Source organism: Laccaria bicolor, genomic scaffold (genome assembly GCF_000143565.1).
Source record: "Laccaria bicolor S238N-H82 LACBIscaffold_12 genomic scaffold, whole genome shotgun sequence".
NCBI lineage: Eukaryota > Fungi > Basidiomycota > Agaricomycetes > Agaricales > Hydnangiaceae > Laccaria > Laccaria bicolor.
This window is the reverse complement of record NW_001889883.1, coordinates 708586-736097: the sequence shown is the minus strand read 5'-3', so window position 1 is coordinate 736097 and position 27512 is coordinate 708586. Positions and strand designations below refer to the sequence as shown.

The 27512-nt window shown below is 49.0% G+C and overlaps 15 protein-coding genes across 15 annotated transcripts; 5 read left to right on the top strand and 10 right to left on the bottom strand.

Annotated features, from left to right (window-relative positions):
• Positions 1 to 3349: 3349 nt before the first annotated feature.
• Positions 3350 to 4207, bottom strand: LACBIDRAFT_327347 (uncharacterized protein; the record flags this gene model as incomplete). Its single annotated transcript, XM_001881117.1, has 4 exons — positions 3350 to 3588; positions 3641 to 3742; positions 3793 to 3959; positions 4017 to 4207. The coding sequence occupies 4 exons, from the start codon at positions 4205 to 4207 to the stop codon at positions 3350 to 3352; spliced, it is 699 nt and encodes a 232-aa protein (XP_001881152.1).
• Positions 4208 to 4340: 133 nt separating this feature from the next.
• LACBIDRAFT_294403 (uncharacterized protein) lies at positions 4341 to 4982 on the bottom strand (the record flags this gene model as incomplete). The annotated part of the gene is made up of 4 exons (XM_001881116.1): positions 4341 to 4469; positions 4525 to 4753; positions 4807 to 4870; positions 4925 to 4982. The coding sequence occupies 4 exons, from the start codon at positions 4980 to 4982 to the stop codon at positions 4398 to 4400; spliced, it is 423 nt and encodes a 140-aa protein (XP_001881151.1). The 3' UTR covers positions 4341 to 4397.
• Positions 4983 to 5770: 788 nt separating this feature from the next.
• Positions 5771 to 6445, bottom strand: LACBIDRAFT_297755 (uncharacterized protein). Its single transcript, XM_001881115.1, has 3 exons — positions 6280 to 6445; positions 5989 to 6210; positions 5771 to 5941 (listed from the first exon to the last, which is right to left on the bottom strand). The coding sequence occupies exons 1-3, from the start codon at positions 6412 to 6414 to the stop codon at positions 5909 to 5911; spliced, it is 390 nt and encodes a 129-aa protein (XP_001881150.1). The 5' UTR covers positions 6415 to 6445; the 3' UTR covers positions 5771 to 5908.
• Positions 6446 to 7087: 642 nt separating this feature from the next.
• On the bottom strand, positions 7088 to 8037 carry LACBIDRAFT_192662 (uncharacterized protein). The gene is made up of 5 exons (XM_001881114.1): positions 8006 to 8037; positions 7841 to 7958; positions 7715 to 7775; positions 7538 to 7658; positions 7088 to 7480 (listed from the first exon to the last, which is right to left on the bottom strand). The coding sequence occupies exons 1-5, from the start codon at positions 8026 to 8028 to the stop codon at positions 7360 to 7362; spliced, it is 444 nt and encodes a 147-aa protein (XP_001881149.1). The 5' UTR covers positions 8029 to 8037; the 3' UTR covers positions 7088 to 7359.
• A 53-nt stretch (positions 8038 to 8090) lies between these two features.
• LACBIDRAFT_297752 (uncharacterized protein) lies at positions 8091 to 8294 on the bottom strand (the record flags this gene model as incomplete). Its single annotated transcript, XM_001881113.1, has 1 exon — positions 8091 to 8294. The coding sequence occupies one exon, from the start codon at positions 8292 to 8294 to the stop codon at positions 8091 to 8093; it is 204 nt and encodes a 67-aa protein (XP_001881148.1).
• LACBIDRAFT_294399 (uncharacterized protein) lies at positions 8285 to 10899 on the bottom strand (the record flags this gene model as incomplete). The annotated part of the gene is made up of 3 exons (XM_001881112.1): positions 8285 to 8991; positions 9043 to 10339; positions 10540 to 10899. 3 exons carry the CDS (start codon positions 10897 to 10899, stop codon positions 8423 to 8425), a joined length of 2226 nt encoding a protein of 741 aa, XP_001881147.1. The 3' UTR covers positions 8285 to 8422.
• A 437-nt stretch (positions 10900 to 11336) lies between these two features.
• On the top strand, positions 11337 to 13161 carry LbTsp2-B (tetraspanin Tsp2 family). Its single transcript, XM_001881299.1, has 4 exons — positions 11337 to 11414; positions 11464 to 11851; positions 11904 to 12538; positions 12596 to 13161. Exons 1-4 carry the CDS (start codon positions 11398 to 11400, stop codon positions 12762 to 12764), a joined length of 1209 nt encoding a protein of 402 aa, XP_001881334.1. The 5' UTR covers positions 11337 to 11397; the 3' UTR covers positions 12765 to 13161.
• Positions 13162 to 13791: 630 nt separating this feature from the next.
• On the top strand, positions 13792 to 14798 carry LACBIDRAFT_297749 (uncharacterized protein; the record flags this gene model as incomplete). Its single annotated transcript, XM_001881298.1, has 4 exons — positions 13792 to 14025; positions 14091 to 14244; positions 14359 to 14533; positions 14594 to 14798. The coding sequence occupies 4 exons, from the start codon at positions 13792 to 13794 to the stop codon at positions 14796 to 14798; spliced, it is 768 nt and encodes a 255-aa protein (XP_001881333.1).
• A 217-nt stretch (positions 14799 to 15015) lies between these two features.
• LACBIDRAFT_291195 (eu2.Lbscf0012g03030) lies at positions 15016 to 16589 on the bottom strand (the record flags this gene model as incomplete). The annotated part of the gene is made up of 8 exons (XM_001881111.1): positions 15016 to 15114; positions 15167 to 15244; positions 15301 to 15424; positions 15479 to 15949; positions 16000 to 16152; positions 16207 to 16253; positions 16443 to 16502; positions 16566 to 16589. 8 exons carry the CDS (start codon positions 16587 to 16589, stop codon positions 15016 to 15018), a joined length of 1056 nt encoding a protein of 351 aa, XP_001881146.1.
• Positions 16590 to 16763: 174 nt separating this feature from the next.
• LACBIDRAFT_235554 (uncharacterized protein) lies at positions 16764 to 18953 on the top strand (the record flags this gene model as incomplete). The annotated part of the gene is made up of 11 exons (XM_001881297.1): positions 16764 to 16989; positions 17049 to 17237; positions 17288 to 17355; positions 17415 to 17531; positions 17585 to 17608; positions 17661 to 17681; positions 17728 to 17790; positions 17852 to 18007; positions 18061 to 18111; positions 18301 to 18490; positions 18553 to 18953. 11 exons carry the CDS (start codon positions 16764 to 16766, stop codon positions 18951 to 18953), a joined length of 1506 nt encoding a protein of 501 aa, XP_001881332.1.
• Positions 18954 to 19920: 967 nt separating this feature from the next.
• On the bottom strand, positions 19921 to 20426 carry LACBIDRAFT_297746 (uncharacterized protein; the record flags this gene model as incomplete). The annotated part of the gene is made up of 3 exons (XM_001881110.1): positions 19921 to 20045; positions 20095 to 20213; positions 20263 to 20426. The coding sequence occupies 3 exons, from the start codon at positions 20424 to 20426 to the stop codon at positions 19921 to 19923; spliced, it is 408 nt and encodes a 135-aa protein (XP_001881145.1).
• Positions 20427 to 20608: 182 nt separating this feature from the next.
• Positions 20609 to 22303, bottom strand: LACBIDRAFT_297745 (uncharacterized protein; the record flags this gene model as incomplete). The annotated part of the gene is made up of 7 exons (XM_001881109.1): positions 20609 to 21456; positions 21508 to 21554; positions 21608 to 21766; positions 21819 to 21920; positions 22011 to 22055; positions 22110 to 22185; positions 22240 to 22303. The coding sequence occupies 7 exons, from the start codon at positions 22301 to 22303 to the stop codon at positions 20609 to 20611; spliced, it is 1341 nt and encodes a 446-aa protein (XP_001881144.1).
• A 616-nt stretch (positions 22304 to 22919) lies between these two features.
• On the top strand, positions 22920 to 24256 carry LACBIDRAFT_294395 (uncharacterized protein; the record flags this gene model as incomplete). The annotated part of the gene is made up of 4 exons (XM_001881296.1): positions 22920 to 23100; positions 23251 to 23369; positions 23601 to 23700; positions 23875 to 24256. 4 exons carry the CDS (start codon positions 22920 to 22922, stop codon positions 24060 to 24062), a joined length of 588 nt encoding a protein of 195 aa, XP_001881331.1. The 3' UTR covers positions 24063 to 24256.
• Positions 24257 to 24331: 75 nt separating this feature from the next.
• Positions 24332 to 25256, bottom strand: LACBIDRAFT_250233 (uncharacterized protein; the record flags this gene model as incomplete). Its single annotated transcript, XM_001881108.1, has 6 exons — positions 24332 to 24459; positions 24499 to 24609; positions 24660 to 24704; positions 24801 to 24917; positions 24973 to 25104; positions 25157 to 25256. The coding sequence occupies 6 exons, from the start codon at positions 25254 to 25256 to the stop codon at positions 24332 to 24334; spliced, it is 633 nt and encodes a 210-aa protein (XP_001881143.1).
• Positions 25257 to 25555: 299 nt separating this feature from the next.
• LACBIDRAFT_327335 (uncharacterized protein) lies at positions 25556 to 27496 on the top strand (the record flags this gene model as incomplete). The annotated part of the gene is made up of 6 exons (XM_001881295.1): positions 25556 to 26484; positions 26584 to 26656; positions 26687 to 26759; positions 26840 to 27175; positions 27231 to 27244; positions 27482 to 27496. 6 exons carry the CDS (start codon positions 25556 to 25558, stop codon positions 27494 to 27496), a joined length of 1440 nt encoding a protein of 479 aa, XP_001881330.1.
• Positions 27497 to 27512: the final 16 nt, after the last annotated feature.

The following is a 27512-nucleotide window of genomic DNA, read 5'->3' as shown; positions in this document are numbered from 1 at the left end:
CCAAGGATCGGGACCTCAGCAAACTGAATGCAGCTTGAGAGACAAAACTTTATCTTGTCAAGGACTCTCCGGGCCATGTTGTGTTCATAAGATCGCCATGCAATCCATTCACTGGCTTCCCGGAAAAGGATTTGGGTTGCCGAAGCAATGAACTCGGTAACTGGTTCCGTGCAGGTTCCGCTCGTTTGACATCGCAAAACAGCTAAATATTGCCCGATGCAAGCCCAACGACCCAGGACCAAACTCTCTTCTTACCCTGGATATCCTGGATAACGCACAAACTCACGGATCAACGTGCGGACGCCGCCTTGTGAATCGTGAGTTTTGATACCTCATGTCATACACGCACAGTAGGGGTGTCACTCCACGTTTGCGTGCGACTTGTCATTCATTCCTCTTATAACACCCACAACTCTTTCTGTCGCTTTCCACTTTCAAGTCCTTGTTTGCACTGGTGCTAACTCCGTTCCTCTCTTCTCACCTCCGCCAGGTCGTTTAGCATGTCCTCGAAGACCTCACCAGCCCCTTCCTCCGCTGTACACCCGCCCCTCGGGACCCTCATTGATGGGGACTCCCTCGAGCTCGTTGAAGTTCTGGGCGTTGGCGGATACGGCGTCGTCTATCGCGCCGTCGATGTACGCCATCCTACTGGCCCAAAATCATACGCTGTAAAGTGTCTGGTTGCTTCGGGACACCAGACTGCGCGCCAGCGGCAAATTCATATCCGCGAGATCGCTCTGCATCAGATCGCCTCCGCCCACCCGGGCGTTGTCACCCTCCACCGCATCGTGGAGCACTTTAACCATACCTACATCATCATGGACTACGCACCGGACCACGATTTGTTCACGCAAATTCTCCATAGCTGTCGCTATCTTGGAGACGACGCCCTCATCAAGGATGTTTTCCTTCAGCTGCTCGACGCAGTTGACTATTGCCATACTTTGGGTATTTATCATCGGGATTTGAAACCCGAGAACGTCCTTTGCTTCGACGATGGCCTCCGTGTGGCCATCACAGATTTTGGTCTCGCTACGACTGAAAAAGTTAGCGACGAGTTTCGCACCGGCAGCGTGTATCACATGAGCCCAGGTTCGTGTTTTCTTTTCACCTCATTCTTTCGTATAAGGGTCTCATGTACTTGTAGAATGCCAGGGAGGGGAGTTTGCTCCCACCGGGAATTACTCTCCCATGTTTAACGACATCTGGTCCCTTGGTATCATTCTGCTCAACTTGGCCACGGGCCGCAACCCTTGGAAGTCAGCGACAGCTGACGATCCAACTTTCCAGGCCTACCTCCGTGATCCCATCAACTTCCTTCCTAGTGTTTTGCCCATCTCCTCCGAGGTCAACGACATCCTCATGAGGATGCTCGAGGTTGACTGGCAACAGCGAATGACACTGCGTGAAGTTCGCTATGCCATTGAGGAGGTCACCAGCTTCTACTCTGACGGTGTTATCTTCGAAGGTAGCATGGCTCGCTGTCCATGGGAGTCAGGCATGGAAATCGACAGCGCTTCATCTGCGAATACCCAGGATGGTCCCTCCCCTCAGTCCTCCCCTCAGCCAACCGAGGCTCTACTCAACTCTCGCTGGAGCAAGGACTCCTCTTCCGACATTGTTTTCGCGAGCCAGGCCTCAGCGGAAGAGTCAAACTACGGCATCCCCTGGAACGACTATTCGTCTTGCAGTGCGACCTGGGCATTCGAGTCCCCCATCTCGTCAGATTCTGAGGAGGATCATTTCCGCATGGATTTGTTCGGTCGACCAGACACCCCTTCGTCCGCCTCAGACTCACCAGCGTCGTCGATGCCAGCGACTCCGAACAACTTCGATATGACCTTTATCGGACGCGAAGAAAAGCAAGATCCACGTGCAGCACTCACGATCGACACGAACCTTACACGCCCACGAATTTATGATGCCAATGCTAGCATGACTTCATTCTCTACGCAGTCATCTATGATGCATACTGCCATTGAATACGATCCTTACGCTTCTCTATTTTTTGTTTCCAGTCCAGTGTCGCCCAAAGGCCACTTCGTCCCTGACTCTGCCATCACTGCAGTCGCCGAAGACAAGGAGATGATCTCTCCATCTGTCTGGACCTCTTCGGGTACCGAGATGTCGTCCCCCTCCATTTATTCTAGCTCCTCGTCTGCAAGCTCCATTGACAAGGCGGACGATGATGTTTTCCCTCGTTCTTCAACACCTTCCCCGGAACCCAACTGGTTGGGATTCAGTACGCAGGTACGGTCCCCTCCGATACAACAATGTCAGCTTTCTTCATCCGTTTCTGCGTCAATGACCGACGTCCCTTCTCATTCAAGGCCCTCAATCCTCTCGTCCCGCAAACCCGGTCATGGGAAATCCAAAACGGCCAGCCGCTTCGGCCTCAAACTTTTCCCTCGCGCATCACCATCGCAGGCTTCACCAGCTTCACCAGCTACACCGCTTCCGCATGAACGTAGTGCCTTCAAATTTCGTACATCCTTTGCGAGCAGTAAAGCGCCTACTGCAGCATTTGAGTCGGCTGCCTGGAACGGGATATCAGCGCAGATGGCTACGACGCAACCTCAGCCAAACGACCAAAACTCCCCCTCCTCCTCTACCTCCTCCACGTCTGGTCGTCGAAACGGACCACTTCGGAACTGGCTTATTTCGGGAAGATTTTTCACATCCGCAGGCATTCCTTGATCGGGATGTTGTTTTGTAAACCTTCGTATTTATTGCATTTCTCATTCACAACTCCATAGCACCTAGCATTACATCGCATAGCATCGCATTACACACATGTATATCACCATCGCACTGGGTATTTTTGCAACCCGATCATTGGAGGCGCATTTTTTGGTATACCATACATACAGCAATTATATCTGTATCAAGAAAATTAAAAATTTGACGGTCCCAGTATTGAAGACGCATACGCAAATGGCATTGAAGAGGTCTACATCTACGTAGAGGATATTAATTGAGCTCGTCCGATTACAGTTCCTGGACAAGTATCTTGTTTCAAGTCCACGTATAGACGCAGCTGCCTCGCCATCCACCTTACGATCGGACGACTTGTAGCCTCCATCGCACGAGGTGGGCAGCTCCTTGAGTGTTTGTGAGACGATGCCTCGACGTTGATTGATCTTCATACGTCGGTACCGTTGCTTAGAGGTAGGAAATGCGGCGGCAGCCCGACTTTAAGTAAAGGGGATGCGAACAGGTATGCACATCCATGATCATGCTGCCTATACCCGTGGCGCAGGGTTGAAAGCTCGATAGCCTGGTTCCAAAAACCAGTTGAGGGGAAGCATGCATACAGATGATCGATCTGCCCATTCACGTGGTGCAGTATTCAAAGCTCGATGGTCTCTTTATGCTTGAACTTGCGACCAGCCCTGTCCGCAGAACGGAACCGGAACTGGTTTCCGTAAAGCTCAAACTCCATGTATGGGCCGTCTAAAACGGTCTTCATTGGGGCAGACCCACTGGCTACTGGAGGCAGTGGGAGTGGCATGTCCGGCTTGTGTGTCGCAGGTAGTGTTGAGTAGAGAGGTACAGCAAAGGTGAATATAGAGTTTTGTTTTGGGATGACTATAGCAAAAGTAAGGTGAGCTTGGTTCAGTAGATGACGCGGCAATCGTACGTTTGACTTTATCCTGACGTGTGACGACTTTAAACGCATTTTCAGTCTCGTGTATCACGATCCCAGAAATGCCAACCAGGCAAGGGTTCTTGGCTTTATGAACTACGATGGGAATGTCAGAAGGCCAAACGAGAAGATACAGAGAGACAAACCTGTCATAATGGAGCCATGAAAATCAGCTTTAAGAAGCTTGGGGTGCATGCCTGACGATCCCGGCATGGTTTGGGGGGAAGAAACAGAAGCAGAATATCGCGAGAGTCCCAGTAACTCCGACATGTATCCCATCCATAAATTATGCATGGGCACAAAAAGGGCGAATCTACAAGTATTCCATCAGCAAAAGATTCCACTTCAAACTTAATTTGGAAGAAAGTACTTCGCCTGAGACTCGTCGAATTTCCACACCCCCTTCTCCTTAGCCTCCCTCTTCCCAATAATTCCAAGACTTTTCGACTCTTTCTGTTTCTTCCTCCGAAGACGTTTCTCGTCCATCTCCTTCTTAGTTCTGCTCTCACGCGCGGGGTTGTCTAGGAGCATCTGACGGCCCCGCACGCGTGAAGCATACATGGCTGTGGGGTCCGACGAAAAGGATAGTTGGGACACAACATAAGATGGTGTGAACGGGGCATTGCTGCTGAATGTGACCTTGCGATTGTAAGGGGACACTGTGTAGGGATCCATGTTGACAGTTGTTTTTGTTCGAATAATGATATTTATTATTTTAGCTGTTATCACCACTACCCCTGTCTAATTTGCTTCACTCATCAAGCTCGCTCCTTCTGACGTTGGGGAAAACCTTCTTGACGTTGGCCTTCACCTTGGCGACAAACTAACAACGTTAAAATCAGCGTCTCAAACGAGTCAATTAAACTGGAGTAACCAACATTCTTGATCCTGTGCTTCTTCGCTGCGCTCTCTATTCTATTCATCGTTGCACTGGCCTTGTGCTGGATGGGGTGCTGCTGCATATAATGGTTGGCGGCAGCCTTATTTTTGGGATTCCGCCTGGGATCAGCCGTCAACTGCGCCTTCGCTTTGTTAGCTCCTGGATGAAGCACCGATAAGTTGTCTTTGTGATTTAGAGCAGCTTTTAGGTCTTTGTGGAAGGGTGAACTAGATGGGTTGACCTATAAATCAGTATTCTCACAACTTGACGGACTACGCACCCCTTCTTGATACCCATTTGATTCAAGACGGGTTTAATATGGGATCCAGGCTCGATGACATGTTCTGAAAGAAAAGTTCGCTGCTCGGACATGGACCTGACGTAAAAAGTGGACGTACCAGCATCTCCATTGGCGCCTTTCTTCCAGGCGACCTTGCTACCGCCGGCAGTCGGCATATAAGCACCATTGTTGTGGTTCAACGCAGTTTGGCGGTAATTTGATGTCTTTAGGTCTGACGCCTTCTACTTTGAACTCGAGGCGCGTCGCACAATGGGGACTGCAGCCCCGAAGACTTGATCGGATGAAAGAAAGATAAGAAGTGCGATAGTGGGCAAGATGGAAGTGAAAACAAAAAGACGCATAATGAACCGTGATGTTGGGATAAACGGACCGGCCGTTGGATGAAGGAGAGAACTGAGGAGGGCAGACCAGCTGATACATTTTCAAGGTGAGTATGGTCAAGCTTATATGTGTGTCTACCATCCCGGGCTAGCCGCTGACACATGTATCATCTTTTAGTGCGACACAGGTACGACATGATACTCATCATAGCCTGATCAGGGATTGCTCAAATAACGAGCCGCTGGACGGGCGCTAGAAACAAGGCTTATTCGGCCCTCAGTTCAAGTATCATGGTTGAGCATCGCTTTATCTAAAATTTGGACAAGCAAAATCTGGGATAGCCAAAAGGTGTCTTAAGTCAATGCGCAAATCTGGGCTCTCCTGCGGGAGAACAGCTTTTTGGGCCGGACAAGAGGGTCCAAGAGAGGATCGTTTTGGAAAGGGAGATTGTCAGGTCCAGGGATATCGCAATAATCATTATCGCATGTCTGCAGCGATTTGAACGTGCTCTATTATAGAATCAATCAAGATGTCCATTATGCTGTGAGTGCTATGTCATGGTATGCCATTTCCTGGAAACACGCAGCCGTAAACCTTGCTAACAGTTGTCACAGTATGACGATGCAGTTCGAATAGTATTATTTATCATTTAAACTCTCCGCTACACCGTCTAATTTGCTCGCCAAAGTAATCCTCATCAAGCTCGCTCCTTTTGACGTTGGGGAAAACCTTCCTGACGTTGGCTTTCACACGTCGGCAGTTAGGCCGCCTTGGGCACAGGTTTTTTAAGACCCTATTTGTGTTGAAAAAGAAATCGTAAAACAGCGAAAAACCACGTACCTGGAAGAAGGCAAACGTTTTTGGATCGGTGGGCGTTGTTTGTGTATGAGAGGTTAGCTTCTCGACGACAACATGTGAATGGCCATGGACGACCCCGTTATTATCCAGCTGTTGAGGAGCAGAAAAGTGATTTTGCTGTGCGTTGACAAAGTTACCCGTCGAGTGGCCCCTAACTGCCATGTTGATAGTGAAAGCTTTGTTTGCGGCCACTGTGCCACCGTTCTTTGGATTCGTTTGAAACAACGTTAAAATTAGCGTCTCAAAAGAGTCAGTTGAACTGGAATAACAAACACTGTTCTTCGCTGCCCACTTTGAACTTGGGGCGCGTCGCACAATGGGGACAGCAGCCCCGAAGGCTTGATCGGATGAGAGAAGGATGAGAAGTGCGATAGCAGGCAAGATGGAAGTGAAAGCAAAAAGACGCATATTGAACTGTGATGTTGGGAGAAACGGACCGGCCGTTGGATGAACGATAGAACTGAGGGGGGCAGACCAGCTGATACATTTTCAAGGTGAGTATAGTCAAGCTTATGTATGTGTCTGGTATGCGTTTACCGCTCCATATCGTCGCGCGCTAACCGTTGACACATGTATCATCTTTTAGGGCGAGTCTGTGAGACAGGTACGACATGATACTCATCATAGCTTGATCAGGGATTGCTCAGATGACGATCCACTAGACGGGCGCCAGAGACAAGGTTTATCGGCTCTGAGCAGTTCAAGTGAAGTCGATGCGCAAATCTGGGCTCTCCTGCAGGAGAACAGCTTTTTCGGCCGGACAAGAGGGTCCAAGAGAGGATCTTTTTGGAAAGAGAGATTGTCAGCAGGTTCATCGCAATACTTAATCATTGTCGCATGTCTGCACTGTTCGGATCTCGGATCGCTGCAGACTCTGCAGCAATCCGAACGTGCTACATTAAAGAATCAATCAATGTCCATTATGCTGTGAGTGCTAAGTATATCATGCTACTTATGCCATTTCCCGGAAACACGCAACCTTAAACCAATCGGGGATTCGAAATTTGCGAGTCGAAACCAAATCGGGGATGGGGAAATGTCCATATAGCGTAGTTCCAGTTGTCAGTGGCACAGTAACATTCGAAAGGACAATGCAGGCCTTAGGATGCGCATTGCGTAGTCGATTCTTGTGTAGAAATATAAGGCATATGGGAGCAAAGCCAACAGACTCACAGAACACGCCGAGAGGTTGCGAGAGAGATAATGGACTTCCCATAAGGTCTAGAAATGTAAATTAAACCAGTGTTTTCGCCATGCCCAACCAACTTCACTCTACGCCTCGCTGTACGAACAAGCATCCGGTTTTCAGGCAGGGAGACCATCTGTAACTGATTACTATGGTCCATCTTTCCATTAGCGTCCCGCAGTTCTGGCCATGGCCGCCAGGTGCACCGTGCCCTGCCACCATACAACCATCCCAAGTCCAAGGAAGCCATGACATACACCCCACACAATTTCCGGTGTAACTTTGAAGCTTGAATCAAGGGAAATCAGGATGAGAGAGTCACGAGGGAAACAAGAAATAGCTCACGATTCCATGAATGGACCAAATGAATGGGGGATGAAGCGGGGAGCTTGAAAGAGGACGGTGGAGGCTGCGCTGTGGTATACGCAGAGGCCAATTGCCAGGGCACGTTTACCCGGAAGGAATTCTAAGGTGGGTTACATTTTCAATATCCTGAAAGTGTAGTAAGGTGATTCCACGTACCTGGGAGCGAGAAACATAACAGGGATGTTATGCACGTCGCCAGTACGAGAGTGGCGTACAACTGTCAGTGCCAAACGGTTTGACGCCTTGAATAAGAAACAAAGATACAAGGAGTTACGACAATACCTTGAGGAGTACAATCGCAGTGTTGTTGAGCTGCAGGAAAGGTAAACTGGCAGGTGACCATATGCCTTGGATAGCGACCGGTATCTCCAGCGCAATGTGCAACAGAAATACAACTGAGCTGAAGAAGGGTTAATCGTCGCAACTTTTCGACTCAAATAGACTTACAGAGGACTACGGACGGCAGTCATGGTGGGGTGCTGAAGGGAAGACCAGGGAACGCTCCCTTTCTCACATGCCTATGAAGTCGTACCTAACTGTGTGCAATCATCACAGTCACCAAGCTTCGCCAACCTGCCGCGCTGCGAGGCACCAAGGCTCCACGCAATCGCAAGGCAGCAGCTGCAATGCGCTGGGCGTTGGATGGGCCAACCGAAGGCACAACGAAGGCGTGCAAATTATTTATTACATTGTAGTCTTTACCATGTTTGCAGGTAAAAAGATAGTTATACACCATAAAAGAAGGGGGCAGGCTCTGGTAAGCAATACATGTGGAAGGATCGAGGCGATGAGCCCAATTCAATGTGGTCGTGTGCCATCAAAGCTCAAAGGCATCGGAGAAGAAGCGCCTGAGGAAGAAAGACCCTAATCATCCCCATCGTCATCTTCATCATCCCCTACAACCGAACCAGAACCGCCCACTCTCATTTGTGCTTGGCCACTTTTCCCAATTTCGCAAGCATCCAGATCATTCTCCAAATCGCACATATCCTGTTCCAGTTGTCCATCCGCCTCGACACCAAGGCGTTCTCTCAACATCCTTACCTCCTTCCTCAGCTTCACAATCTCTACATCCCTCCGCTCGACGCGACCTTTCAACGCCCGAATGTAATCATTCCCGCAGATGAGAAGCTGGAGCTTGCTAACACCCTTATTCGGGCCCTCCCCGCCAGCTTTGGGTGGTCCTCTGGGAGGCAGGGCTCCAGGCAGAAGTGGGCGTGCGGGCACGGGGTTATTCGGGTCGTCCGTGGGCGAGGGGAGCTCCGGGAGTGATATAGGCGGGAGAAGCCCACGCAAGTCATCAAACGTGGTTTTGAGTGAGTCCCGGCGTTTTTGTTCGGCAGCTTTGTGCGAAGTTTTGCGGACCTGAAGCGGAGGTGTCCCTCCTGCTGTGGCAGGTGTGGTGGGTGACATTGGAGTATCTGTACACCCTGCTATCATAAAAGATAAGAGATAGAAAGGGGAGAGAGAAGGATAAGACGTACCGGGTAATATTGGTTTTAAGCTTGGGCTTATCAGTGCGGAAGCAGGACCTCGTCCACCTCCCCTTGATCCTTTCCCACCACGTTCACTAGTGGCCAACTTCAACTTCCCCATACCGGCTACGGCCGATCTACTCTGCCGGGTGGGCTGCACGCTGTTACCAGAAATAGTCGAAACTTGGGAGGCTTCATTATTGTTGCCGTTTCCCGCGTTGACATTGGTATTGAGCCCCAACCTTCCCAGGTTCATGATACTGGCTGGCGTCACAGGCATTAGCCTTGCTTCCACCCCCATTCCTTCAAAGCCCATCATGTCCCCTCCACCCCCTCCTCCACCGCCCATCTCCATCATCATCATCCCACCCACCTCCATCATGTCCATGTTGCTGTTATTTCCGCCTTCAGGGTGATCTGAACTGGGAGGCGGAGCGGGGGGTGGCATTGATAGATCCACAGGTGATGGCGTATCACCTACCACCTCCCCAGCCATGCCCGTCCCAATTGTGCTTCCACGCCTCGAGCGCGAACCCCTTAGCAAAGGTGTAGAAGTCGTGGATTTCGAGGTTCGATAAGAAGACCTCTTATTGGTGGGTGAAACCGAAGCGCCACCCGAATTGGAACCAGCAGAGAGAGGTCCTGCGCCAGCTAACGTCGGCCTTATCGCAGGTGATTGCTTTTTGCGCGAGGGTCGGGAGGACGACTCATCACCACTTGAAGAAGCGGTACGTTTATTTGAGTTTGTCGTTGCAAAGCCTTGAAGTTGCTGCTGTTGCTGATGCGGTTGTTGAGAATGGTGTTGATGCGCACCAAGCCATGGGCTAGTAAGCGGCGATATATCTAAATCAACATCCTTGGGACTCCGGCGTCTGAACGCAATATGTTCGGGAGCAGAGTTAGTGCCGGGCTGATGGTAGAATTGGGGTTGGTGTTGGTGATGTTGTACCTGGTGTTGGTTGTGGGCGTGCATGTCATATTGTCCGCTCAGTCCGCCTGGCATGGGAGAATACGATCCATCAGAGGGGGTATGGTGCCCATAGTTGTTGTTATTTGAATTTTGTGGAGGAAACTGTGGAGATGGAGAAGGGTGATGGGACGAAGATGCAGACTGGGGTTCCGTCATTGAATAACCAATGTTGATGGGAGAAAAATCCATGGAGGTCTGGAGGGGGCGCAATTCAGTCGAGGGTCCTAAGAAAAGAATTGGAGTCCTATTCGAGATAAGAAAGGCAGAGGAATGTACCAGGTGTGGGTAATCCAAAGGAGGACGGTTGTTGTTGTTGCTGCTGCTGATCCCCTGCACCTACGGCCAACGGTGACATGGGTAGTGAGGGTGGGGATTGACCACTGATTAACGCAAACTACGAAAGAATGGTTAGTCCATGTTGTCAGGGAAATTAATTCTCATCTCGCAAATGATGTCCGAGACGGGTAATCCATAATGCGAGATCGAAAAGACGTAACGACTTTCGTTAACAGATAGAATAGAAGGTGGGGTCTCACCTGATGCTGCAGGATTGTATTCTGGAGCTGTTGAAGCTGCTGAAGCTGGGTAAGTTTGAATTGATGCTCAAGAACAAGTTGTTGAGCATTTTGTTGGTTGGGAGGTTGATAGACTCCTTGCTGCTGTTGCTGCTGCTGCTGATGGGGTGGAAGGGTAGAGTTATTCACATCCCCCAGACCTTGCATCTGCATCAAGAGCATGCTCATCGCGAGTTGACTATTGGCACTCTGAGGTGAGCTTGGGGCGAAACCATTGTAGACGGGGGAAGCCGGGATGGGAATGGTTCCAGAGTATTGTTGCTGCTGCTGTTCAGGAAAGAAGGAGGAAAAGATATCCTTTTGCTGCTGGTCGGGATCCATAGCAGCGAGCAAGGTGATGGACGTTGGTGGGAAGCAAAAGAGGGCGGCAAGTCACGCAAAAGTCACATCGGTCCGATGTAATCAGTGGATGATTATTGGACGATCGAAAAAAGTAAATGGTCTTGAAGCGCTCGGCGTCGCGTTGGTAGCTGTAAATAATCACAGATAATCAGACTGAATACTGCCTATTCATTGGTTTGATATTCCTCAAGAGTTGTTCAAGTTCCATGTGCTCCATGCCAAGGAAGAAATATCAATGTTTGGCGCCGCACCCCAGGTTGTTCTCCAATTCAACTCCAATCATTATTGTATCTTTTCTTGTATTTTATTCCCCACTGTCCTTTCAGTATACCCATGCAGCGGGTCTGGTCAACTTATCTTGATTCGTCAGGCCACAGGCGAGAGCGTTCCAGTGACCCCAATTTGGTGAGGCCAAACACCCATCACGACAATTTCTTTTCACCCATCCTCCACCACACTCATTATTCGCTTTCCTAGATGGAGAACAATTCTCCGTATGTCTCTTCTAACCGTCATCCCAGCTTCTACTCACCCCCTTAGCAGTCGTTCCTCAAGCCGGCTGTCTATTGCCGCCTCAGCATACTCTGCAGCTGGCTCCACACGTCATATACTCGGTGGCCATAACAATGTCAGCTCTGGCGACTACGATCCTCCAAGTTCCCCTCCTGGCATCAATGACTCTCGTGACACTTTGAGTCATTACCGTGGGCCTACAGGCACCACCGCTACCGGTGTCTCACTGATGGTGAACTACCTCCCCTCCAAGTTCTCCGCGTCCCTTGTCTCTCGTAAGGGTGACAAGGGCGTAGAACCCCATCTGCCCAAGAATGGGGGTGGTGTTGAGGCTTTCCGCAGCGGAGAGTCGCGTATGAGTGGCAGGCGTCTCCGCTGGACCAAATTCAAATGGATTCTTTTTTGCACGAACTTTTGTGTACGTCTCTCATCCCTAGCCATATCCCGACATTCATGATACTTTGATAAAGCTGTCATTATACTCCCTTGTCTCCCTCGTCATCTGCCTTTTAACATGGTTCGATGTCTGGGCCCACGCAGATGTTGTTCGTGTTGGCAATCGCCCTGAGCTCATCATATCCACCATTGCGGCTTCCATCGGCATCTTCACTTCCCTCATGGGCTGGGCTGGCATCCTCATGAACAACCGCGGCTTTCTCGCCATGTACACCTTTCTTACCTGGATTACCTTTGCCTTCCTTGTCACTCCAGGTTATATGACCTACCGCCACCGCACATTCAATCTTGAGGGCAAGATTAATGCAGAATGGTCTCGTAAACTTGGAGCATCTGGCAGACTGAGGATACAGGACCAGTTGGAGTGCTGTGGATATTTTAGTCCATTCATTGAAGCCACTGTTAGCTCGACATGTTACGCCCGGGCTCTCCTGCCTGGATGTAAGCTTCCTTACTTGACGTTTCAAAGGCTCGTGCTTGGCAGGTGGTATAAGGCTGCGTTCTCCTTGGTCCCGCTGCACATCGTAGTGATGATCGCGGGCTTGCTGTGTTCCAACCATGTCACGTATCGCTTTGGAAAGGGCATGATGCCAGAGGCGTATCGTCTCAATGCGAGCAGCATGGCAGTGATAATGGAAAACTATGCAAGGTACGTACCTTTTTTCACGCTAGTCCCCTCTAAGCAGTATACTGACATATGGCTCAGCCAATTGGCAGAACAGTACGGGTCTGAGGTCGCAGACGAAGTTTACAAACTATCACGGTCAAACCTCAGTCTCGTCGGGGACATGCCCTCGACTCCGATTAATACCGCGCGAAGGCCCGCCCAAGCCCCGTACCATGCCAAGTACGAGTCTCTAGGAGGTGGCCATTAAATGAAGATACCCGAAAGACAATGTACAATCTGAATACCCTTCCCGGATAACCTCAAGCCCTCCTCCGCTAGACGACGGATAATTCGTCAGTCGATAGCACTTCTTCCCCATCGTGCTCAATCTGGCCACCCCTCCATTGTGGATTTGGATCATTTTTCTATAGTCATCTACTTCATTGGTCGATATTGACCTTACTCACTTGCATTATTTACGTATACCGATCAACACTCACTCAGTCCTGTGTCCACGCTGCACGCACACATACCATACAATCAACCCTCGCATCATCAAATTTCATTCGTTTGCAGTCACTCTTTAAACTTGGTGTGGATCGTGTGTATTACCCTTACGATTTCCTGTCTACCTGTTATTTGCAGGTTGTGGAATGCATATATCTACACGCACATAAGTATAAATCGATATCTACATTGCTTTATATAACTCCCGTCCTTACGCGCAGGAGACATACTAGTGCCAACGGCCAAGCGTTACGTTGAATATGTGCCTATGGCAGCTGAGGCTGGCAAGGTATGTTTGAGGCGAAGTCGAATGCAAATCTAAAAATAGATTATCTTGACGCCTAGAACCCGTGACCGTGAATCAAGCTGTAATTTAAGTTCACTCGACGCGCCCACACCATTGAACGCGCGTTAATTAGGCATTAGACGCTCACTTGATTCGTGACTAAACGCATGTAGATTTCATTACACCACTGCGAGCGCTAGCTCATTGAATTGGGTGCTCTTCAAGTGCTCTTCTGAATTTGATGACTACTAGTCCACTCAATCGGCACATACTCAACCTTGACGGCCCAGTAGTAGTAGACGCCGTCGAGTTGTTTTATCTACCCCCATGGATAGTGATATTTTTGTATTCAGTTGGATTCAAAAATGTTGTTGAACAGCCCAGCTTATTTTCGAGTTGTTGATGTCTGTTTACCAACAGCCTTCCACAGCACTGATACTTCTCCCTTGTCTGTCTTTCTTATAGTCTTCCAACTCAAACGCCCTCTAGCTCCCTTCTCTCAATGCAAACAATACCACAGAACAGACTCTCTCAGCCATATGCGCGTTCCAACAACTTCCACGGACCCAAGCGACAACTCTTAGGAAACCAAGCAGGCCACGCGCCTCCCTCATGGCGAACAAACGGGCCCGTGCCTGTGCCACAGGGTGGAAAGGGCAGAGGGGCTCCAGCAGATAGTGGGAGCAAGATATTTTTGAGCAGGCTGCCCGTTGACGTCGCTGAGAAAGATGTGGAAGTAAGCACGACAATTGTGTTCAGACGACTTATCTTTTCAACGTACCGACTTTCTTTATGATGTAGGAACTGTTCAGGAAGACAGTTGGGCCATTGAAAGAGTCGTTCTTGATCTACAACTCGCAGGGGCGATCAAAGGGCATGGCAGTAGTTACGTTTCAGCGCCCTGGCGATGCAGCTCTTGCTAGGGAAAAGTATGACGGGAAGATTGTCGATGGACGTGAGTCTCGTTCTTTGAGTTCTGAATCTCATCAGATTTTGGGTTCATTTTGGGTTCTTCATTGTGATTTATTGGGGGCATTGGTCTCACGTTTTCTGACTTTTGCATAATTAGGACGGAACATCAAGATTGAAGTCATCGTCGACGGGGTGCCACATAATATGGGCGCTCCGCGAGGTCCCCCGCCCCTACCGACTCTACTGACTAGACTGGGTGGGGCGCCAGCAGCGGCGTCAACATTATTGGTAGCCACTCCTATGGCTGGTCCAAGCACGGTCACACCTCGAGCGTATGTCTCCCTCCCATCTGGGCTTACTTGTACACTAGCTCACGATTCACTCGACAACAGCGGCCCAGTTTCCAGGTTACCCCAACACTCTATGAAAGCACGCATAGCTCCCGTCGTAGCCGCTGCCGTTCCTCCACGTCGAATCCGGCAGAAGAAGGGCCCCAAGCGATTGAAGAAGAGGGCCCCGATGACGGTCGATGACCTCGATAAAGATATGGAAGACTATCGTGCTTCTGCGCCGGATGTTGGTATGGGTATTGCTTGACTGTAATTTTCTTGCCCGCCACCTCTTTCTACGTCACCTTTCGTTTCAACTTTCGTTACTTACGCGTCTCGCTTGAAGGTGAAGTTGTGTATCTCGTCATGCTTCTCAATGTTATGCAAGTGGCTCATGAGCTTCAAATCTGCTTTCACTGGCATTCCACAAATCACAAAATCTAATTATCGAACTTGAGTTTCGTTTCTGAACTCCTTTGCTTTCCCTACAGACGATCAACATTTCCAAGATCCTGGCATGCCACCTTGACCCGTTCTGCGAGGGTCTTCTCGCCCTCACGAACCCAGACTCGAGGGTCGTAGAACTGAAACATGAATCATTCTCGGTGATTTGACGGTAAACAGAACTGGCAATACCTTTTTGTTAGGTTTATCGTCTCCTTCGGGATTACCAACCTGAGTCTGGAGATAGGCCTGCTTCTTGAGCACGAAGTCCTGGGGAAACCGAACACCTTAGTGAAACCTCGAGTGATAAGGAAAACGAAACGAACCCGGATGCCGACGAGGTACGCGAACTGAGTATCGGTATCGACATTCATTTTCACAACACCATTAGATACGGCAGTCGCAATTTCCTCTTTCGAAGATCCGGATCCACCGTGGAACACAAGGTAGCTGGAGCACAGAAAATCAGCCTCGCCACTACCAAAACAAAAACAAAAAACAAACAGAGGTTTCTTGGATCCTGGAACTTTCCCCGCCACATACTCCTGATGTTTGCCTAGGAGGTCTGGCAGGAGTTTAACGTTCCCGGGCTTGTAGACGCCGTGTACATTTCCAAACGCCGCCGCGATGCTGAAATTGGGTCCAATCTTGCTCAAGGTCGTATATACGTCGTACACATCTTCAGGCTGGGTATACAAGCTCGCGTTGTCCGCTCCAGTGTTGTCGACGCCGTCCTCTTCCCCACCCGTAATTCCGATCTCCATCTCGAGCCAGAGACCGATAGGTGCCATGCGCTTGTAATACTTTGCACAGATCTCAATGTTCTTTTCTTTGGGATCCTCGGAGAGGTCAAGCATGTGCGAAGAGAAAAGAGGCTCGTTGTGTTGCTTGAAGTAGGCTTCGTCCGCCTCGAGCATGCCATCAAACCAAGGAAGGAGTTTTTCGGCACAGTGGTCGCTGTGCATAATGACGGGCCTAGAAAAACGTGAAATTTTATCAAGTTGTGAACAGCAATTGGTGCGCACACGCCATAGATTTTGGACATGAGCCTGACATGGTGTGCGGCACTGACGGCGCCAATGATGGATGCCTGTTGTTTATCGTTCGGGAGTCCCTTGCCTGCAAAATAGGCTGCCCCGCCTTGGGAGACTTGAATGATGATAGGGGACTTGATGTCTCTGAAGACTACATCAGACCAAGACGGGGACCGGACTCAGGTTGAAAGACAGAACCTTGCGGCCTCGAGTACAGCGTTCGCTACTGAAGACGAAGTTACGTTCTATACGCGATTAAACACACTCTCGAAGAGGAGGAGGAGGGTTATACACTCACGATTGCCTGGCCAACATTGATTATGGTTGTTCGATGAACAGTGGGCAGTTTCCTTCAATGAAACACTTACAGGAATTGCGAACTAGAGTACGAATAGTGAATTTTCTTTCTTCGGGAGCAGTCAGGAAGACCTTACCTGGTGTTCCTTAGCATAATCGAATAATTTACGAACATTGTCGCCAGTCAGAACGCCAGTCTAGATTCGGGGATTGATTTTGAGTTGGGCTGGCTTTAGGAGGTCTAGAGGACGGTAACTCACAGGAACGACATCGAGAACACCCATAATTACTGTGATGATGGTGGATAAAGAGATGGAAAGGATTGGCCTCCGATTGAGAGAAATCCGAGTGGCGCTGACAAGTGACAAGCTCTTATCTTATCTCGGCACTTTGCGGTGCTACCCCGTCCTTAATAGCCTGTCAACTTTATCAAGTCCCTCTTTAGAGCCTCTTGATACATGGTTGCGCCGCTATATACAACCGCCTCAGGGCTCCTCTTCCATGCTGGAAAGATCCTAGTCGTCACAATCGGCCTTCCAGCTCGAGGAAAGACCCATATCTCTCGTGCTTTAGAACGATACCTGCGATGGATGGGTGTCAAGACGCAAGTCATATCTCTGGGAGACTACAGACGCAAGACATTGGGAGGCGCACAGAAGTTGCCCCCTGACTATTTTACTCTGGGTGCGAACCAATACCACTACCCGTGGTAAATCAATCACTGATCTTCGGCTGGGCGCGAGTAGGCGAGAAGAGTCCAGAAACGATGGCTTTGCGCAAGAAGATCTCGGATGGGTGTGAGAAGCTGATCTGGGATTATTTTGAGGCTGGAGGCCAGGTTGTTATCTACGATGCAAACAACGGGACCAAGGCTGCGCGGCAGGCATTGGCTGAGAAGTTTGACAAAAGTGGCATTCATGTAGTGATGCTAGGTTTAGTGGCTTCCCGTCTTGCTCAGAGAATGGCACTCATATTCCGATAGAGTCGTTATGCGATAACAAAGAAATTATCGAGGCTAACATCCGTGGCGTCAAGATCTCCTCGCCAGATGTCTGTGACCCACTTGATCTTAACAAATAGAGGTCTAATCATCTCCCCTTTTTATCAAGTACCGTGGATGGGATCCAGACAAGGCTGTCGAAGATTACTACCACAGAATTCGCGATCACGAAAATTATTACGAAACCTTGGAAGAAACAACATGGCCGTTCATCCGTATCATTAACGTTGGCATTTCTTTCTCTGGACATCTTGATGATAACCTCTATAATTTTTATAGGTCGGAGAGAAGATTATTTTAAATGTCAGCTCAATCCTGTTCCTCTTCAAATCGATCGCTCTGACGACACTCTTAGAACATCCAAGGCTATCTTCAAGTAAACATTAAATCATCTATATCACCCCAGTCTAACGTTGAATCAGTCGCGAATTGTCTTCTTCTTGATGAATATTCACAATAAATTCCGCACAATATATTTTGCTCGGGTAAGTTGTCTTAGACGACCGCAATATACTCTGGAGTCTCAATTTAACCGAACTTCTATAGTCTGGACAATCCCTCATCGAGCATTCCTACAAGGCTGACTCTGATCTCTCTCCCGCCGGTTGGGAATACGCAGAGAAGCTGAAAGAGTATGTTCTTGAGCGCCGAGCGAAGAGCCTGGAGCAAAAGGGCATCGACCCCAAAGAAAGGAAGCTGGTGGTATGAGCTCCCTTACCATATCTTTCCAAATGGTTACATTATTATATTATTAGATTTGGACATCGACCCGCCGTCGCGCCCATCACACTGCTTGGCCATTCTTCGTCTCCGCCGCACAGATCCCACGACAACCCGAAGCTGAAATTACGGCTAATTCCAATTCTCCTTCCTCCTATGCTGTCCCCTCAAAATCCCCGCCATGGCCTAGTACTTCCCTTCCCCTCTCTCCTTCATCTTCCAGCATCAAGTCGACATCCAGTAACAAGTCGGCGAGATCGTCGAAGGGATCAAAGGGGCCTCCACCCCTACCTTCCAAAATCAAAGTCGTCGAAAAACCGCAGATGCTGGAGATCAACCCCGGGATTTGGGACGGACTGAACCCAGACCAGGCGAAGAAGTATTACCCAGAGGACTGGGATCGATTTTCGAAGGATCCATACTCCTTCCGAGCTCCAAGAGCCGAGAGCTATCATGATCTAAGTGGTAAGTACTCTCCATCAACACATCTCATGTTTCTTAAGCCCTGATATCCGCCCTTATTCCAGTCCGTCTTGAACCAATTCTGATTGAACTGGAGCGCGAGCAAGAGGATCTCCTCATCATTGGACACGCCTCCGTCATCCGCTGCCTGCTCGCCTACCTCATCGGCCTCCCCGCCTCCGAAATTCCCGCCATCGAAATTGCGCGTGGAGACCTGCTTGAGGTTGTCCCGGCTTCTTATGGCGTACACTCCCATGCCTTCCATTTCTGGGATGGCCCAGGACGAAGTAGAGATGGCGTGGCCGATGAAGGGGATGTGGGGGGTGGTGTTAAGGACGCGAATAACTTTTATGAGAATTACGCGGAGGATACCAAGGGAAAGAGAAAGGTTGCAACGGAAGAATATGCTGCTGTAGTCGCAGAGGCAGCTAGGGTTGCGGAGGTGGTGAACGCCCCAGGCCATTAGGCAGAGGCAGTACCTACATGACATGTTGTCTCAAAGTTTCACCACCAGGCTGTTGTAACATAGTTAATTGGCAATAACACCATGAATCGCTCGAGCCGACTCTTAACTCCTACAGACTTCTCTGCCTTGCCCTCAGGATCGAGATTAAAAGGCGTATGAGCTCAGCTTGAAAAAATCTTGCTCATTATTCCTGCTGTCGTCCAAAGCAGGATAGCCTGAGCATCCGATCCGTTCACCAACCACCCATCTCCATATGTTCTCCCGTATTGTGGTTGAGATGTCTTCTGTCTCAATTCTTATCAGTAAAGGCACGAACGAAAATCAGAGAATTTAAGCGAACCATGGACAACTCTAACATTTGTAGCCACAGGTCATAAGTAATCTTTCCTGCCTTGTTGGTATATTGTCGATTGTGCCCGAGCGAGTGACGCCAGTGAAATTCACAAGACGAGGTCAAACCCATAGATGTGTCGAAGGACAACCGTTCTTGATGGCGCAAGGCCAATGCACCAGAGAAGAATGGAGTTTAAGAATCGTTGGGGCTTCCAGGCTCACTCCGAGTAAGGGGCAGTGGACTCTGAGGGCGTACTTTCCCGAGATAGTTGGAGAGGATGAACGCATCTACCAAGAAAGCGAGTGAAAAGCGTCTTGAAAGCCGTATTTGCTCAAGCCCGCCTCGTAGTAATATCTTGGTCAGTTGTATATGGGGGATATGGAGAGGTATTTGCGGTGAAAACACTGAAAGACGGTGTCGAAGTACGCAGTAGACTTTGTTCGAGGCAGTCCCTTGACGCAAATTTTGGTGGTAGGAAGATAATTATCGGGCAGATGGGGAAGATATGTCGTACACGTTGGGTTTCAAAAGGGGATGATTGGGGTTCTGAGAGAGGGCGGAAAAGGGGACTCTTGAAAGAAGATGAACCAGAGAGGCGCTGAGAGAAAGGCGTGAGTTCATAGTGGAGCCTATCTATCCCTTGCGCTTTTCGCTATAAAGAACGCGATTCACCATCGCAATTGGAATATCGTACAACTCAGACGCTGAACCCAAGTACGGGTTGTGACCGGGACGCGTCGGGAGGCTAGCGCGTGTGTCTGTAACGAGTCGACTCAGTTTCACCCTACAAAAAGCTCGACGACGCACCTGCAATGGCGCTCATGTCGTCGAAAGATGGTTGCGAAGCAATAGCCATCGAGGAATATATGACGTATGTGAGAACGACAATGACTATTGACCATGAAGGGACTAGGAGTGCCCATTCTCTATGATTCTGGTCAGACTTGGGGGTCGATAGCGCAGCATACGACTCACCGACTTGGGTACCAATAGACACCCAGGAATGTAATATACTCGTCTGGCAACAAAGCCCATAAAACGTAAATGACGAAAAGCAAGTAAGTAGAAGTCCATGCGACAAAGCCGTAGAATTCTGAAGCACGACTGCGTTCAGACGGCGAAGATGTCTTTTCGTCCATGAGTGTTGTTGAAGAATTTGTTCGGAGTTTGCTCTGCGACAACCTGCCACTTTACCGGAAATTCACATTGTAAACTGAACTTCTGGGTATCTGGTATGAATTGGGTATCTCAGGGAGTGACAAATGTCTACGAAAGGTGTATCAAAGAATCATGTTCTAGGCCACAGCACAAATATAATCAGTCAAGCAGGAAAGTTTTCATCGCTATAGCCTGTAAAGAACGCCTCCTCTGCAAAAGCCGGATAACGACCTACCGCAAAACCTTGGTTTCGCTGAAGGGAATCTGCGCTCCACCTGCGAAACGAACAAGGTGAGCCTGACCACACTTTACAACCACAGATTGCGACTTTCCTGGAGTTAGTCAAGCATGGCCGAGAGCTATTGTGATCGCGAAGCACAGAGAAGGACGGGGGTGACGCGGGTGAAGAGAAAAGAGATTCGTGCATGAGCCCAAAGCGTGAGAAGCCACAGGTTTTCTGATTGTCATGTTGAAACGAAGAAGCAGTGGGTCCCAGCAAGAAATGAGCGTGAGTCCGGGGATTGGAATGCAAGTAAGCAGCTGGATCCTTTGCACTTGGAATGAAATCACAAGACGGATCGCAGTTTACGACCGTCGCGGAAGTCTGAACGAAACGGACTTCAAGTTGATTGATACCGTAACGTTGTCCGTGGAGGGCCTCTTTCGCTTCCTGGGCAATCGTAGACGTTGTATATCGGACAATCACAGACATCGTTCCTGAGGGCAGAATATGGACGATTTCAAGCTTCTCAATAGGACCGAAGGGGTAAAAGAGCGGATGAAGGTCTTGAATTTGGGAGAAGAGCAAGGTCGGCAGGTTGATAACCAGCAGAGAAGACGTCGGCATAGAAGTAGTCTTCAATGTTGCAGGATCCGGTTCGTTGGAGCCACTCGACGAGTCAGAGTAGTCGGACGAGGGAAAGCTTCGCCTGTCATGATGACTGGCACCTGAAGGATGGACATGAGACCGAGCATCTAGTAACATCGCGCGATCTCCACCATCGAGAAAGCCTGTGCCGTAGATAGTTAGTTTCAAAGTGGACTTATGCGGTTGGAGATAACCTTGAGAACGCTGAACAACCGCCCACGATACGTCAATAGTGTGACCTCTGTAACTCAATCTTTCACTCTTGAACGAACAGATGAAATATTTGGGTCTTACTTGAGCTGCGTGCGGGTCAGGGCAATTAAAGCTTGCTTTGCTTCAGCATGAGTCGACATCACGACGAAGCCCCGGCGTCTCGACGAGTTATCGACCGTCGCTAGGATCACGCAATGTGAAACGGTGCCAAATCGAGAAAAGAGCGAGGCCAATTCGTTCCTTTCAAATGGCATAGTCAGGGAAAGCAACCAGAGAACACTTTTGATCCCACTTTGTCAAGGCGAACGGAAGACCAAGCACATAGAGGTTTCTGCGGTCGTCTGAGTTTTGTTTTGTATCGGCTAAAGAGGCTGCATTGACCGGCGTTACAGAGCTAAATAAAAAGTGAAATGTATGAGAGTGAATGGATCGAGTGACAAAGAAAAAGTGAAGCGCATATATGCGCAATTGAAGAAACGCTCACAGTGCGGCACCAGCAACGGTGTACCCGTTCATACACAACGCCTTCCTAAAAAAAGACTCGTCAGTTATAGAGTCTAGGGCAACAACAAAGAGGACACACGTTGCTGCATCGCGATTGCAGAAAGTGATTTCCAGAGTCCCAGAATCACCAATATCGTGATAACTACAAATTTCGCCTATGGTTAAGATTAATTGGAGAAGCAGTCGACTCCGAAAGAAGAATCCCTTACCAGCAAGCGTGCTAAAGAGGGCTGCAACTTCGCGATTATGAACTATGGATGGGGTCGTGTCCATTGTTTGACTCGCCAGCTTTATGCGAAGACTTTAAATACCTTGAGGGGGTATCTTATTAACCCTGACCGAATTCGTGGGTCGACTGAAATCAAAATATCTGTCGGAGGGAGTGGGCGACGTTAGACCCAGAAGAGTCGGCATTCTCGGTTTTTGCATGACGCGGCGTGTTACGAGGGATCGCTGATGGGCAAAGCAAGAAATAGTGTATTCTAATGTGTGAAGCAAGAAAGGGAACGAGATGTGAGAAGTAGAAAGCAAAGAGCACCGTCGGCAATATCCGACATAACTTCCAACTTTTATTTCAAGAGCGCGTCGAGATCACGTGAGTGACCACAGTATGTCTTCCCGTCGATCTCTATTATCTCTGGGATATTCTCGAACCATTTTATCGGCCTTGACTCGATCAGGATACGAAACTGTACAAGATATCTCCACATCGACTCCAGATGGGCTCGCTCGAGGCGTGTGTTGCTAGACTCGAAAAGCACGCCAATTAACGGGTTGGGTTTATGCAGACCTCAATATCTCCTTGGATGTTGCCAACGAAATTTACGCCCTTTCACAAAAGCCTTTATCACCAACTGCCGCGCTTCCGGTGACTCAATCAGCCTCAGTGATGGCCCAGCAAACTCAAAAAGTTCCAACTGGTATCGCAGCTCTTGACAAAATCCTTCAAGGTGGGGTATCTCGGGGTCACATTCTCGAAATATCCGGACCACCTGGAAGTCCAAAGGAGCTTGTCGCGATGAAGATTGTATCCTCATTTGTCAACGCTCGAGAGGAAGTCCTTTTTGTTGGTGCGTGGTCCTCCTTCCTCTCAAACAATTCGTCATCAATGCCATCTACGCACAGATTGTCAAAACATGGCAAACCCAGGTCATTTGCGCGGAGTCGTTGAACGTTTGTGGTGTACCTCTCTTTTCGATCTTGACCTAATCAATGTCCAGGTCTTGCGAAAGATTGTCCAAATGCCGCCCAACTCGTGTATCACACGAGCGTGCACACCCTGCCTGGGTTGATGCTTTTTGCTCATCGACTGCTCCGGATGCTTGATTCATACCCAAAGGTCAGGCGCTTCTTCATACAGTGCACAACCCATCACTTTCGAATCAGGTCACCCTCCTTGTTTTGAACTCAATATCCTTTCCATTTCAATTCCCCAATTTGAGCATATCCCACAAGAATGAGCTCCTGGATAAACTCAAGCGAGTCCTCTCAAAGGTTTTAGCATTCAAAAATTTAGCGGTGCACGGTTTAGTTTGTAACCTCAGAGAAACCACCTTCTTACACGTCATAGATTGTGTCAACGTCGCAGCTTTCGACAAAGCTGCTGAAGGCGGACGGCTCAGCAGGCACATTCGATACTGGAACAAGGGGAATTTTGCTTCCGCAACTTGGTAAAAGCTTGTCCTTGATGATTCTCCTTTGGTTGACTCATTTCTGCTTCGTAAGGGTCAAACTATCTACCTACGGGAAGGGCCCATCAAGTTATCATCTCTCCTGATGGACCACTGTCTGGGCGAGTTGAAGTTCTGTTAGCATTTGTCGCTGTCTCTCATTTTGATTGGTAGTTTCTTCAAGCTTTTACCAAGTTCGGGGTCCAGCGAACTTGAACCATATGCTCTATGCTCAGAAACGGCCTAAATCAATGCGCTTCAAATATTACGCGGGTATCGTGTGTCAGCCAGGACAATGTCTTGACCCTTGCGCCACCGAATATTCCTCACACTTCGAGACTTGCACAGGCCAAGAAGATTGAGACGAAAAAGGGTCGACGCAGGTGATCAATAAATCACTCGAAGGGACTTGGAGGGGACGGTCGCTTGTCATGGGAGGCACCTCAAGCACGACACAAAGATTTTAGAAAGGTATTGCCTTTGCAAACTTATTATAAATTTATACTCCCTGTTCGTCAATATTTCGTCCGGTGCTATCAACATCCAATTTCCAATCATCTTCCGCCATGTAGCTTGTCACGGAAGGCACCTGAAGCACGACAATCGCCTTCGCGCAAAACTTCTTGTAAAGTTATACCTCCCTGTTCGTCAATATTTCGTCCGGTGCTATCACCATATCCAATCTCCAATCATGTTCCGCCATTGGTATCTCGCCGCTGTTTAAAACTTGTTCCCGAAGGGCGAGACCAACTTGATACCCTTGTCAGCATAACGAAAAGAGGAATAGAATGTAAGGACACCGACTAAGCAGCGGTCGGCGGCGTCCATTGGACGTGTACGACGTTATGAATCTGTCATAATAGCCCTTTCCGTGCCCAAGGCGTGAAAGGGAACGATCAAACGCAACGCCTAACACCAGAAAGGTGAATCCAGGATCAGGCGAGCAGGGTAAGGTTAACCTGGAAGCAATATGACATCAAGTAGCTCAGAGTCCGAGTTCAAAGCTTAATTTGTCAGATAGAAAGGAAGACGTTAATCCGACGTCGACGTCTTTAACGTGGACTAACCGTTTATTCTGGGCTTCCCTTCCCATAATAAACCTGGCTCCTTGATCCCCCAGGTACCACTGGGTAAAGATGCAAGATCGTCCGCGCCAAATATCTCAAAAAAATCCATATATCCATCTTTTGAATGGATTTTTGGAGCAAAAAACGTTTCTGATCAACAGGATGGAGGTGGGTACTTCTTGGCGATGAAAGGATGTAACATTACTATCTTGGCTAATGATCTCTGAAACGAGGTGTGGTGTCGCGACCTCTCCTGATGGCATGCTTAGATAGCAACTGATCGTTTTGCATTGCAAAAAGGCTGGCAATGACAGGACTCTGGCCGTAATTGAACGCGCTGCAAGGATCGATTATTGTGAAGTTGTTGCAGAAGGTGAAGGAAGACAAACATTGCTCATCAATTTCGGATTGAGGCAAAAGACTGAGGGTTGTGGAAATGGCTTTACGGAGAGCCTTCTTTTGAGCTTTTATCGCCTGAAGAGTTGTCATTGATCAACGTTGTTGCGTGGGAGGTTTGCAGTGCAGGTCCATGATCGTAAGCGCATAAGTATTGCTGTTTGGTGCATAACTTCTGTGCTGTAACTGGGGAGGCCTGTAGCAAACCGGGCTCGTCCTTTAAAGCGCGTTGATCAAGGTTCAGCGCCCCCCCTTTTCCCTCTGGTTTCGTATTAAAATACGCCTTTTTCAGCCAGGTTTTCTACTCTATGGTCAGCAGGTACTCCGACGAAGCCGAGCCGAGTTGCTCTACCACTTTGGCACAATCTTTTTCAACCTAAACGGAACCCAGAATGGCGTCAAGCGAGCACGGGTTATCGATCATGTCGTATGAATTAAATCGCATGGACTCTGCCACTCAACTTTCGTCGAACACGCCCAGTGATCAACCAAACATGTCTAGCTCGCACGGACACCGGAATTATGATGAGAGAATGGGCTATTTCGAAAGCGGCTGTCCTGGGGATGGTCGCTTTGGTAGAATCGGCGAGATGATACACGTGCCTGCTCCTGGCTTGAACGAGATAGAGAATCCTGGTCGATCTGGAAGATATCCAGAGTCCTCGCAGCGGACGTGTTTACAAGAAGATCGCTCTGGAAACCCGATGCCCGTTGGTGGCATCTACTACAATGAGGCAGGAGACGTCCATGGGCAGGTTCTCATTGCTAGTCCCTCAGACCACATGCATTTGACTGATAGAAATGGTTCTCGACACCCTTCCGACTTATATCCTCCCACTCTAGACAATACCCCCTCTCCTACGTCGCGTAGCGCTCTGCCTTCGCTCGCGGAGCGAGTAGGTAAAGTTGCCCTCCCACATGGCCATGTACCAACTCACTCGTCCTATCAACCGGACTCCATGTCGTATGGACCGTCGATACTACCTCTTTCTGGTTCCAAAGTTTCGACAGGCATCTCTAGTGGTCTGCCAAACTTAACCATATTTGAGGCTCAATATCAAGAATCACAGCACGGTTCAGAATTATCACAGATGGACTCGGGTGACCATATCACCACTACAAACCCCAGGCCTCAGAATTTAGTTATCGACAATGTCTGCGGGTTGTCCCCCTCCACCTTGTCTTCCATTCCCATGAGTAATAGCCCAGTCTGGTCGCAATCGCAGCCTCTTGCTTCAAGCAATGCCTTCGGTGCACAACCCTGTAACCCCATTATGGGAGCTTCTCTGATAGGCAATTCATCTGCCAGCTCAATTCCAGAGTCAGATTCTGCTCTCTCGGTGCCAAGCATTAGTTCAGGTTCTCCCTTTACTACCTACTCTTTTTTGTTTTCATCTTGAAACTGTTGCAGAGCATGTAGGACAAGCAGGAAAGAAGAAGAAGAAGAAATCCAAAATGCATGGCTGCGAGACCTGTGGGAAGTATTTTCCACGGTGCGTTCCATTGACAAATTGTCTTTTTAGCCAATTCATTTCGTTTTTCGTCCTAGACCAAGTGGTTTACGAACACATATGAACATCCATAGCAATGCCAAACGTATGTATCCTCTTTCCGGCCATGTTGGCGCGTAGTCGAGAATAAATTTGCTCCTCCAGCCTTCGCCTGCAGTTATCCAGGTTGCACTCGCACATTTGGGGTGCGCTCCAATGCAAAGCGGCATCTACGAACACACGGCATCAATCCATCGGTACCACAGGATGGGGACATCCCTCCATATATTGTGGACTTCAACACGCCTATTGTCTCCATCTCCCAAAACTTGGAACATCACCAACCCAACAGTGGGACGCAACACCAAACGATTCAGCCATTCTTCAGGTTGCGATGGGTTCCCCCAAGCCTGGCACACTGCACCAACGCCGCATCACTTAAACCTGTGTCGCCTAATGATTCTTGCTCCGAAGATGAGAATGACAGCGATCCAGAAAATGCAGGACTTCAAAGTGGTGGTAGTACGTTATCCTTGCTCCCTATACCTTTACAAGCAGTGGAACCAACAGTGGTCAGGCTCAGCAGGCCAGGTTCGTGTTCTTATCCTCAAGCCGCCTCCAATAATAACCTCTGTGGCTGCGTACCAGTGACGTTTAATTCCCCTTCCTCCTCGTCATCGGCCGATTCCCCTTCGGCATTGCCAACACCCTCATTTGGTGTGGCCAGCTTTGATGCAAACAATATTCAGTATGAAGAACGGAACTCATATGCTGAGACAGGGTCACGCCCATATCATCCATCACAGGTGCTTTTATATGTACCTACAGCTTTCTAACGGCTAATACTCTCCTCACCAGT

Bases quoted from the DNA above. Each gene is read 5' to 3' on its own strand.
- LACBIDRAFT_297755 (XM_001881115.1), bottom strand. From the start codon at position 6,414: ATGCGTCTTTTTGCTTTCACTTCCATCTTGCCTGCTATCGCACTTCTC. The intron at 6,211-6,279 runs GTTTGTTATTCC...ACGAATCCAAAG, and splicing joins AGTGGGCAGCGAAGAACAGT to AACGGTGGCACAGTGGCCGC. The intron at 5,942-5,988 runs GTACGTGGTTTT...CAACACAAATAG, and splicing joins AAACGTTTGCCTTCTTCCAG to GGTCTTAAAAAACCTGTGCC.
- LACBIDRAFT_192662 (XM_001881114.1), bottom strand. From the start codon at position 8,028: ATGACTGCCGTCCGTAGTCCTCT. The intron at 7,776-7,840 runs GTATTGTCGTAA...TGGCACTGACAG, and splicing joins CTGCGATTGTACTCCTCAAG to TTGTACGCCACTCTCGTACT. The intron at 7,659-7,714 runs GTACGTGGAATC...AACCCACCTTAG, and splicing joins GTTATGTTTCTCGCTCCCAG to AATTCCTTCCGGGTAAACGT.
- LbTsp2-B (XM_001881299.1), top strand. The intron at 11,852-11,903 runs GTACGTCTCTCA...ACTTTGATAAAG, and splicing joins TTTTTTGCACGAACTTTTGT to CTGTCATTATACTCCCTTGT. The intron at 12,539-12,595 runs GTACGTACCTTT...CATATGGCTCAG, and splicing joins ATAATGGAAAACTATGCAAG to CCAATTGGCAGAACAGTACG.